The 11,713-nt window shown below is 43.1% G+C and overlaps 1 protein-coding gene across 1 annotated transcript; it reads right to left on the bottom strand.

Moving 5' to 3' along the window:
• Nucleotides 1-4,841: 4,841 nt before the first annotated feature.
• On the bottom strand, nucleotides 4,842-8,672 carry HMX1 (H6 family homeobox 1). The gene is made up of 2 exons (XM_030192586.1): nucleotides 8,390-8,672; nucleotides 4,842-5,695 (listed from the first exon to the last, which is right to left on the bottom strand). The coding sequence occupies exons 1-2, from the start codon at nucleotides 8,670-8,672 to the stop codon at nucleotides 5,139-5,141; spliced, it is 840 nt and encodes a 279-aa protein (XP_030048446.1). The 3' UTR covers nucleotides 4,842-5,138.
• Nucleotides 8,673-11,713: the final 3,041 nt, after the last annotated feature.

Genomic DNA, 11,713 nt, shown 5'->3' with positions numbered 1-11,713 from the left:
AAGTGCTACTAGATGTATACAGTGCTGTACACAATATGTGCAGGTACATTTTCTGTCCCTAGAGAGCTCACAATCTAAGTTTCTGTATCTGGGGCAATGGAGGGTTGAGTGACTTGCCCAAGGTCACACACACACCCTTTTGGGTCCCCTTTCCTAAAAAAACTGTAAGAAATAAAATCTCTCTAAGGATTTGAGCGGGGCAGGCGAGCCTTGTCCCTAGAGGCTAGAGCCAATTTTAAGCAGGGTCTGGTTCTGAGACTAAAAGCACTGTCTGGGGATATGGAGGGAGTGGGGACTGAGTGGAGAGCAAGTGTTGGGACCAGGGGAGGGGGATTCCTTTTGAAATTAGAACTGCCTGCTGGGGACTGGCAGGCAGCAAGGAATGTTAGGAGATATGGGAGGGGGACATGTGAGGGACTGTGTTTCAGCAGGATCCAGATCTCTTGGCTGTTTGCTTGTCTTGTGAGGTTTGCCCCTACTGAGCTTGCTTCCCTCCCATTGGTTTATATTTGTTCAGTTCTAATTGGGGGTATGTTGTTGTGGCAGGGTAGAAGGTGCCTGAGCGAATGAGCCTGTAAGAGTGACTAGTTTTATGCTTTGTTGGTGGTTGAGTGAAATTTTTTGCATGTTTATAATGATATAGGCTTGGTGGGAATCAAGGCTGGGGATCTGGTTCTTCACAGCTAGTAGCATGGCATGAACTATGGATTGGGGTTTTGGATCTGCTTCGGTGACAGCTTGAGTTTGTATTGTGGGTGGTTATCTGGAATTTTGGGAATTAGGTATTAATCCGCAAATGAACCTTTTCCGGAGATGAGACAGTGGTAGAACTAGAGGACATGAATTGAGGTTGAAGGGGTGCAGACTCAGGAGTAATGTCAGGAAGTATTTTTTCACGGAAAGGGTGGTAGATACGTGGAATGCCCTCCTGCGAGAGGTGGTGGAGATGAAAATGGTAATTAAATTCAAACATGCATGGGATAAACACAAAGAAATCCTGTTTAGAAGGAATGGATCTACGGAATCTTAGCGGAGATTGGGTGGCGACACCGGTATTTGGAGAGTAAAGCCAGTGCTGGGCAGACTTTTATGGTCTGTGCCATGAGAAAGGGAGGGACAAATCAAACTCGGGTACATATAAAGTATTACATACCACGTAAAATGAGTTTATCTTGTTGGGCAGATTGTATGTACTGTTCAGGTCTTTATCTGCAGTCATTTACTTTACATTATACAAGGTTAACCTGACAGGTAGCTTGGGCTTGTTTCTGTTCTGAATAAAGCTGCAGCCAAGTTTAAATCATGCTCTTGTGTATGTGTATGTTTATTGTAGGAATCTTTGGAAGTGGGCGGGGCAAAGGTGATGCCAGTTACCTCGATTAATAAAGAGACCCCAAATAGGGTAACAATTTGAAGGATCTTACTAGCATTGCAGTTTTCATGGGCATTTGGTTTCTCTTTTATACAAAGAACAAAGCATGAATTTCCACACCAAAAACTTTTATCATATGTTTTAGAAAAAAAATAGGTTTAATATCTATTTCTCCCTGTAGGTTAGCTGTAGTAATTGAAGTTCCAAAGATTGTTGTTAGCACACTGTCATTTTATAATTGTTTCCAGTACAAACATTCAGCAATGTAGGTGCTGTCAGCTTCAAACATGAAGCAGTTAAGCAGGAGTAATCTTTAATCAGATCAATATGGATAGCTGCCACATCAGCTACTACCTTTTTATTGGTTTTCAATGAATACAATAACATAATTATTTAAATCTTTGGTAATTCTTTTACTGTATTAAACAGGTTGAACATTTTGTTTTACAAAAATTGTCTAGAATTAGGAATCAAAGTTGTGTGACTGCTCTATCACATGCATAAGAAATCATTTTTTTTGAAAGTATGAAAAATAAACATATAAGCTTATGAAGTAAACACCAAGACTGAGCTGAGAGAGGATTTTTGAAATGGACAAAAAAAAAACCCCTGTCAATTATTTTCTAATTCTGTCATCAGTCCAAAAGAATAGTAATTGCCAGGGAACAAAATAGCCAAAGGCTAAGGTCTTGGTCTTCAATGCCCATCCTTGAGGGCTGCCAAAGGGCCAGATTTTCTGGATACACCTAATGAATATGTATGAAAGAAATCTGCATACAGTGGAGGTAGTAGGCATGCAAAGTTCTCTCATTCATATTCATTAAGGGTATCTTGCAAACCTAATCTGCTGGTGGCTATTAAGGACTGAGGGGACGATGCACAAAAGTCACCATTAAATACAGCAGCTGCAGGTGAACTTATCAACTCACAAACCATGACAGATGCACAAAGGGGATGGCATGCAAATGAGATGCCTGGAAATTCTGCACATGTGCAGAACAGAATGCAGTTTTTTCCAGGACCAGACATGGTGGGGGGGGGGGGGGGGGAGGGGGAGAGCTCCTCCACTCACAATAAAAGCTCACCTTCATCTTCGGGTCTCCGTCATTGGGACAAAAACTCAGAGCTCCTGCTTATAAAATTAGCGGGGCTCCAAGGTTTGTTCTCTTCCCTCCCTCCCCCCCATCCTCACAGCTACTGTGGCAGGAGAAAAAAAAGCTCAGCAGAGCATCAGAAGGAGGGGAGGGCTCCTTGACTCAGGCTGGAGGGTGATCGAGAGGCAAAGGATGAAGAGAGAAGGGAACTAGACAGGGGGCCAACCAAAGAATTTCCAGCTTGGATGAAGAAGGCTCCTCCCTGATAGTTCCTGACCTACTGGACAATCTAGCACGTTAAACGTAGGTTTCTTTCTGTGCATCATACAGAATGCTCATTTTAATACTGATGATCCTGTTGTAATAGATTAAGGAGGCTAGGGTTTTTCAGCTTGGAGAAAAGACGGCTGAGGGGAGACATAATACAGGTATATAAAATAATGAGTGGAGTGGAACAGGTGGATGTGAAGCGTCTGTTCACGCTTTCCAAAAATACTAGGACTAGGGGGCAAGCGATGAAACTACAGTGTAGTAAATTTAAAACAAATCGGAGAAAATTTTTCTTCACCCAATGCATAATTAAATTCTGGAATTCGTTGCCAGAGAATGTGGTGAAGGCGGTTAGCTTAACAGAGTTTAAAAAGGGGTTAGATGGTTTCCTAAAGAACAAGTCCATAAACCACTACTAAATGGACTTAGGAAAAATCCACAATTCCAGGAATAACATGTATAGAATGTTTGTACATTTGGGAAGCTTGCCCTTGGCCTGGATTGGCCGCTGTCGTGGACAGGATGCTGGGCTCAATAGACCCTTGGTCTTTTCCCAGTGTGGCATTACTTATGCACTTAATATATTTTCATAGGGTTATCGGTAGCTGCTATGAGACACCGTAAAAGGGACACAGAACCCCTTTGTGCCAGTGGCATAGCTAGTTGGGGCCACAAGGGCCTGGGCCCCTATAGATTTGGCCCTGGACCCCCCTGCCGACAACCCTCTCGACCCCCCTCTCCCGCCTTAGCCATCGGCTACCTTTGCTGGCGGGGGGACCCCAACCCCCACCAGTTGAGGTCCTCTTCTTCCGGGGCAAGGCTTTGTTCTGTTTCTATGAGTCTGACGTCCTTGCGCCAGAAGAAGAGGACCTCGGCTGGCGGGGGTTGAGGTCCCCCGCCAGCAAAGGTAGCCGATGGCGGGGGAGGGTTGGCGGCAGGAAGAGGTCGAGAGAGTCATCGGCGGGGGGGGGGGGGGGGTCAAAGTTGTTGTTGGTGGTGGCGGCAGCAGCGGTGAGGGGGTCAGCGCCATCCGGGGGGGGGGCTAAAATGTGCCCCCTCACCTCGAGCTCTGGACCCCCCTCCCGCCGAAGTCTGGCTACACCCCTGCTTTGTGCGTTAGACACTAAATAACATTTGTTTTAGACTGGCTACAACCAGTCTAAAAGAAAACATTGCCATCACGGTAAGCTTTGCACATCAGGCTCGTCTGAGACAAGACCAAAGTCTAAGGGCTAAACTTCAGATATGCAACACCGGATCAGAACATTAGTCAACATTTTTTTTTTTTTTTTACAGGAGTCATTCTGGTTCACCTAGAAGTATGCAAGAGATCCTCAGGGAGAGAGCAGTTCAGTGTTCACCCCAGTTCCCAGCAATAAGTGGTGTTGATCCTTAGGTATTTATATACCTGTTAAATCTGTCATCCAGTAGCTTCCAAACTTTTTTATTTTTAACACAACTGTATTACTGGTTTTAATCAAATCCTCCAGCAACATTTGCCAAAGCTTAATTATGCAGTGATTGAAAGAACACTTTTCTCAGTTTGTGACATGTGTTACCGATTATTTTCATGTGTCGTCTCCTAGTCCTGGCATGTATTTCAGAGGGTAAATAATTATTCCCTATTAATTTATTCCACAGCACTCATTATTTTTACATGTTTTTGTCCTTCCCAGTCTCATGTATCTCTTCTCCAAGCTTAAGAGCCCTAACCTGACAAGCCTTCCCTCAGAAAAATAACCCTTCTATCCCTTTTAAGTTCCTGTGTTTTTTTTCCTAAAACTGTGGAGGTGTTTGAATTAAATCTGTCTCTACCATTATATTCCAAGAAAAGTCTGGGGTGTCCAAAACTGCCTTCTCACAAGTAAACCACAGGATTTAGCTCCTTGTTATAAACCAAATAGCTTTGTTAAGAAAGGGTCCCAGTTGAAACCAAAAATCAAAAGAATTAAGTGATGTGGTGATTAAAATTTTGTTTTTGTTACAGATTTGTTTTCATTTCGACTAGATCTGCTCGGTCACCATTAATTGTAAATCTGTTCATGCTCAAAATCTACAGGCTAACTTTACCTAAGAAGTTTGTTTATAGGGAAAACATTAAACCTACTATAAAGGGCTACTATGATTTCGCTGTTAACCCATAGATATAATAAGGAACATGAAAGTGTTGAAAAAATGTTCAAAGGATGGAATTAATACATTCCATATACCGTCTTTTCTTTGGGTGTAAGCAGAGTTCTTTGTGGCACTGGGTTGCTGTCATAGTTTACCCCCAAAGTTGAAGTTATTGCACTGTTTTAAAGTCAAAATGCATAAAATCAAGTGGTAGATGTCATTTAAAAAAACACAAAATCTGGAAGGGAAACCCCCAAACTTCAGTTCTGGGGGGCAACTGGTGTGTTTCAAACGAGTCCAGTCATCTGAGATCTTAGAAAAGGAAAAGCGGCCAGCGGGTAGTTCCCGGGGCTGGAAAAGCTGACAAGGGGAGGAGAGAGACGAGGCAGGGTGAAGCCCAGAGTGCTGGCAGCGGGTGAGCTCTCGTGATAGAGAATGGGCACCCTGACGATCCTCTGGGCCGAGTGCGAGAGACTTGCGGCATCCAGATCGGCGGCTAGCTGCCTCTTCCATTTGTTCCTGCGGTTCTGGAACCAGATCTTGACTTGGGTCTCGGTGAGGTGCAAGGAGGCGGCGAGCCCCGCCCTCTCCGAGCTGCTCAGGTAGCGCTTCATGTCGAAGGTGGACTCCAGCTGGAAGACCTGGCTGCGGCTGAACACCGTGCGCGTCTTCTTCCTGCGACAGGAGCTGGACCTGGAATCCAGTGCCGGTGCCCGCTCTCCTCCTCCTCCTCCCCCCTCTTCCTCCTCCTCCTCGCCCTCCTCCTCTTCCTCTTCTCGCCCGTCTCCTGGCACCTCCGGCCTCTCCGCTGCCTCCACAATTTCCGGAGAATCGCAGTCACTGACTGAAGAACAGAAAAGGAAAATGGTCTAGTTTGGCAAGCAGTCAGATTCTTTTCCCTCCACACCCTCCCCTTTTCTAAACATATCACCCCCATTTACCATGCCTTTTGACTTTTAGTTAGGGTTTTGTTTAATAAGTTGTTTTCTATAGACAGAAAATATGAAAAAAAAAAAGGTTTAGAAACATCGGTCCATATGAAGACACCTTGAAATGATATATAGAAAGGAGAAGGCAGACATGACACTACTCTGTACCTCAAAGTAACTGGCCTTGAGCTAGGAGAAATGCCTCAGCTAAATCCCAATCACCCTCCCCACCCATACTGCTCTTGGAAGGGGAGCTAAAGGGGTATAAATAAAAATAACAAATCAAATCCCCTTCCTCCAAGTAATTCATTTGAATTGAGAAAAAGACATTCAGTATACATTTGAAACTTAACAATAGCAGAGATTAACAACCAGATTACTCAGTTTCTTGCCCTCATTAAGCAGTCACTGTCTATTGCATATTATCATAAATGAATACTCAATTTGTTGTTTTGTTAACTTTACAAAATCTGAATACAAATTCAGAAAAATAAGGAAGAAATAAACAAACGTGATTCTTTTCCATTCGCATCGTCTAAGAACTCGTTCCCCTCTACTGAGAACAATTAACAGCAGACAAATGAAACATTTCTCCTTTCTAGGCATACCATTGTGATCATTTCTCTCTCTCAACAGTAATTCAAGTTGAAAACTGCATTGCATTGTCAGTGCATATATTTCCATTTCTCCTTAATTCTGTACTTTTATTTATAAATTTTAGACCGCGCTTCCAATAAGCTACACAAAATAATGTATAATATAGATTCATGTCTTAATTTGTTGAAAGAACTGTGAAGGAATAGAGAATTAATATAGTCCAGGACAAAACCCTCCAGCCATTACTTAAATGTTTTCGATTAAGACTATTATACAATGTTCACATTATTACCACAAATGAAGGATTCCCCCCCCCCCCCCCCCCCCCCCCCCAAACCGCGAGAAAATTACTGGGCGGTTGGAAAATACCGGATATAAACTTGGTAATAAATAAACTTGACAGCAATTTTCATATAATCTACGCAAAATGCTTAGCACTGCAGAGCACAATGAACGTCCAGTCTGTTATGATACACCATTTTGATCGTTATCATTCCGTAATGGTTAAAAAAAAAAGTGAGCACGCGATTTTGGCTTAGTTCATTTCCGTTTTTACAATAAACAGACTAGGCCTCGAAAGTGAACTTTTCATACAAAGTAAAGGGTAAATTCTTTCCCTTTAAAAAAAAAAAAATTGAAATGACGAAAAATAGCGACGCAGAACTTTCAATATGGATGTCAGATAAGGAACTTGTTGAACTACTTTCGGATAGCACAAAGGACTGGGACTCGCATCTAAGATCTTTTTAAAATTGCTGCCACAAATCTGTCACAGACTTATCCTAGTGCAGCCCAAGGAAATGGCCTGAGCAACTCTATTTCTATTTGATCTTTCGGTCTATATTTTCACATTGTGAACATTGTATAATATTCTTAATCGAAAACATTTAAGTAATGGCTGGAGGGTTTTGTCCTGGACTACATTAATTCAAGCCAAAATCGCATGCCCACTGTTTTTTTTTTTAACCATTACGGAATGATAACGATCAAAATGGTGTATCATAACAGACTGAACGTTCATTGTGCTCTGCAGTACATAGAGGCATATTTTCAAAGCACTTAGCCTCCCAAAGTTCCATAGAAACCTATGGAACTTAGCCTCCCAAAGTGCTTTGAAAATATGCCTCTAAGTATTTTGCGTAGATTATATGAAAATTGCTGTCAAGTTTATTTAATTACCAAGTTTATATCCGGTATTTCCCAACCGCCCAGTAATTTTCTCGCGATTTTGGGGAAACAAAAATCCCTACATTTGTGGTAATAATGCATAGTAAATTCTATACAGACGTAAAGCGACTTGAGTACTGTGCATCAGGTTTTTGATAGTCTATTAAAACTACAGTACACCAAATGTCATACACTTTCTAGGGAAATAGCACTAAAGTGAGATTATATTTATATATATATATTTGTTTGTTTCTGCCTTCGCTTGTCCTTCCTAGCAAGTAGCTTATACAGAGAAACAGAGTACTTTATATATTGCTATGAATTATGCCATCCAATTTGCATCTATTGGAATAAAAGGCAGCTCTGTAGGTGACAGTGAGGCATATTTTCAAAGCACTTTGGGAGGCTAAGTTCCATAGGTTTCTATGGAACTTTGGGAGGCTAAGTGCTTTGAAAATGAGCCTGCTAGGGTACTGAACACCCCAATATTAAGCAAGCTTGTTATGTCCAGAAAGAGGTAATTGTGTTTTAAAATAAACAAAAAAAGAACATAAAGTGATACTTTTTTTATTGGGCTAACTTAAGGCTAACTTGGCACCCTCAAACATCTTGAAATGTTGGCGGAACACGTCAGCACAGTTTTGTAAGGACAAATGTCCAACATTAGGAATCAATTTTTGGAACTCAAAAGAACAGTCTCTTCCGTGGGGAAAAATGAAAACAAATTCCTTCCGATAGCAATTGGCTCTCTTAGCCCCTTCTAGCGAAGAGGGAGAGAAGTGTTGACCTCGTTTTAAGCCATGAAATCATTTCAAATCAGTCAAGTGAAAAGGAAGAAAACTTACTGTCGGGGCTAGTGCATCCTATAAATGTGGCCTGCGCCCTCCTGTACCAGTCCACCGTATTCTCCCCACGAAGAGAGAAGTCCTGGGCTCTGCTAAAGCCGAAAGGAGAGACCTGGCAATAGATTGGGGAGTGTCCGGATATCTCCTTTTGCCCAGACTCTGGGCTTTCGAGCTTCCTCTCGCCTCGGCTATGCCTTCCTTCGCTCCCCAGCAGATTCTCGATAAAGAAGGAAGAAACCCTGGCCGAGGGTGAATTCCGGCGCTCGGGGACTTCGGCCGGCATGGTGGCTCGAGGCCGAAGTCAAAGGGACAGACGCAGGACAAATGACAGATCCAGTACCGGTGTCGGATCCAGAGACTGGCTGCGCGCAGAATCCGTCCCGGGTCAGTGGTAGTTATGCTCTGAACACCGATCGACTGCTGTCTGAGGATGAGAGGGAGAGAGAGAGCTAAACTGCGGCCAGGGCGCCGGGACTGGAGTAGAAAGCGATCATCAGGTAATCAAAACGTCAGGCAAGTTAAACGCTTTTACAAAGGCAAGCGTGCATTATTCTCTGATTGGCGTACTCCAAAAGGTAACTGGGTGACTCAAACGAAAGCAACTCGGTGGGGGGAAAAATAACATACATATTAAAAAAAAAAAAGGAGGGGGAGTTGGTGGATCGGGGGCAAAGGAGGCGAAATGCTGGCGCTGAGCTCACTCTGACGGCGGGGGGCGGGCAGGCCTCTCATTCAGACGCTTTTATTTAGGTCAATTAGAGAGCAAATCTAAGTGCACCGGTGCGGGAAAGCCCAGACCACACTCCTCTGATCTCTGATTGGCCCATCTGGCTGTGAGGTCATAGCCTGCTCCTCTCGCATCTGTGCCTCCTCCCCGGGGAATAATAAGGACTGGACATTGAATCTGATAACTGGTTGGCTCTGCGCCCCAGGTCAGTGCCCTGCTGCAACTTTCTTGCTTGGCACACTGTCAGTGCTTCTACTGGAAGCAAAAGAAGGGGAGCGTGAGCTCGTAACATGAAAGGACAGGTCATGTTTGTTTTGTTTTAAGTGAAATAGATTCCCAGAAAGGAGGGTATTCGGGAAGAAAAATGAACGGACTGGAACCATATTATTCCAGATTATAAAACTGACTTGAAAAAAAAAAGAACAATAGCGCTCACAATTTTGCTCCTAGCCTCACTTCCCCCGCCAATGTGTGTGTGTGTGTGTGTGGGGGGGGGGGGGGGGGGGGGGATTTTTACAAAAGAAACGGTAGAAAACGTGTACTCAAAATTCAAGAAAAGCACCCAAGTCCAGCTTCCAAACTATGAAGCAAAATGCCTATGCTTGGATGTTGGGGAGGGGAATGCACCCTTCCATACATGCCAAATTTCGTTCCAAAATGATTGGGGTTGCCAAACACGATCCATTTTACCCCTCTCTAGACACCCACGAAGGAGATTGCTCAAAAATGGGGGTGCGCAGCAGTCAGCACCCACAGAGCTGACTTCTATTAACCCTTTCCTAAATCATACCTAACACGGATGGCCTGGCCGCTCTTCTGGAATAGGCGGAAGTGAACGGGCTTCTGTAGGTCGCAGATAGCGTTACCGGCATGACAGTTTAACACATGTGTTTCCTAAGTAACATGTCCGACAGGTTAAGGTAAAACAGTTTCATGGTGGTTTCTCTGTTATATGAATTTTATGATTTTAGTGTGAGCAATTTTGGATGAATTATCCAGGCAAATGGTATATAACATTCTTATATTAATAAAAATGAAGGATTCAAAAGGATAGTAACCATATCCTTGGCCGTATCCCTCTTACTATGGGATTGGGGTCTAGCTGCCTTCCCCCCCCCCCCCCCCCCCCCCCCCAGTGCCCTCCCACTGCCGCCTGCGCCTCCATTACATTTGCTTTGTAATGATCTGTTTTTAGCCGGGCAGGGACTAAACATTGCACTCTAACCTTTCCATTTCGACTCTTTCTAAAACAGTGAGATTGCAAGGTGGTCTTAATCAGGTCAGTCTAATCAGCTTGATTTATTGGAATAAATGCTACTTTTTTTCGGGAAACCAAAAAAGTGACACATCTTATCTGGAAATTAATATAATCATAATAATAACAATACTATTACACAATTATTTAACGTGCATATTGATGGAAAAGTGTAAGGACATAACGTATCGATCTGATACGACAGAGGAGCTTATGTCGCGGGGAAATTTTAGGGTCCAAAAGCTGACGGGGGCAGCTGGCTAGATGTCTTGGCATGAATGAGATTGTGTCTTTCCATCTGCTTGAGCTGGGGACGGATGCGAAGCACGGTGCAGACAGTGCTGCTGGGGCCTGGGGATAGTCACTTCTTTCCCAGCAGCACAATCTCTCTTCCCGGGGCTGCTGCACCGCTTGTTCCACTGGCGGAGAAATGTTCCGTCTAGCAGAAAACCAGTTGCTTTTGACCTTAAACGCCACACATTCCCCGTAATGGAAGACAGTAAATTGTGTGCATGGTTTCTATTGCTTTGATGACTTACACATTTAGGTGCTATTATTAGTGTAAATGGGGAGCTCACATGTTTTTATTTAGGCGTCATTAATATTTTCTCTCTCTCGGAATAGGTGGTCGCTCGCGAGACTTCACTGAAAACACCTGAGACATAAGAGTAAGTTCATGTATTCACTGTTAGCACAGCTGAAGCAACTTGAATATAACCATATGAACGAAATATGTTTGTTAAAAAGGCGGACGAAATTTGTCTGGTGGTTCTACTTAACGACCATATTGAATAATTTTATTTCTGCTCAAAGACCAAAAACCATTTGGCAACTCATAACCCTGACCAATGATGTATTATTAATCTGGGCCGTAACCTGACATTTGTGAGATGTTGTGCCTGTGAAAGTGTGTGTGTGTTTTAAAGTCTTACATCATTGGTGGAATGTTTGTGTATCAGTTTTCTGAGCACTGCCCTTGTAAATTGTACGTGTATTGTAAACTTGGGAAAAAAAGAAAGGTCACAGAATTTCTTTACATTTTGAGGCGGTTCTGAGATTTCAACGGCTATGTGTTTAGAATAAACCTTTAAATGAAGAATGGTCATACAACATCAGTGGGGAAAATGATATGATAGGGAAGAAGAGGACTATCTTATATTGGTGTAGAGCTAGAAGGGACACATTCTTGTGCAATATTATTATTATTATTAGCATATGTGCTCCAAGTTCGATATTTACTACTACTTAACATTTCTAAAGCGCTAATATTTAGGGAGAGATTTGAGATTCCTCCTTGCTGTGGTAAACACATGTTCTGAAGTGTTTTGCTTTCGGATTTTTT

Source organism: Microcaecilia unicolor, chromosome 2, assembly GCF_901765095.1.
Source record: "Microcaecilia unicolor chromosome 2, aMicUni1.1, whole genome shotgun sequence".
In the NCBI taxonomy this organism is placed as follows: Eukaryota; Metazoa; Chordata; class Amphibia; order Gymnophiona; family Siphonopidae; genus Microcaecilia; species Microcaecilia unicolor.
Note: the sequence above shows the minus strand (reverse complement) of the source record. Positions and strands in the feature narration are given on the sequence as shown.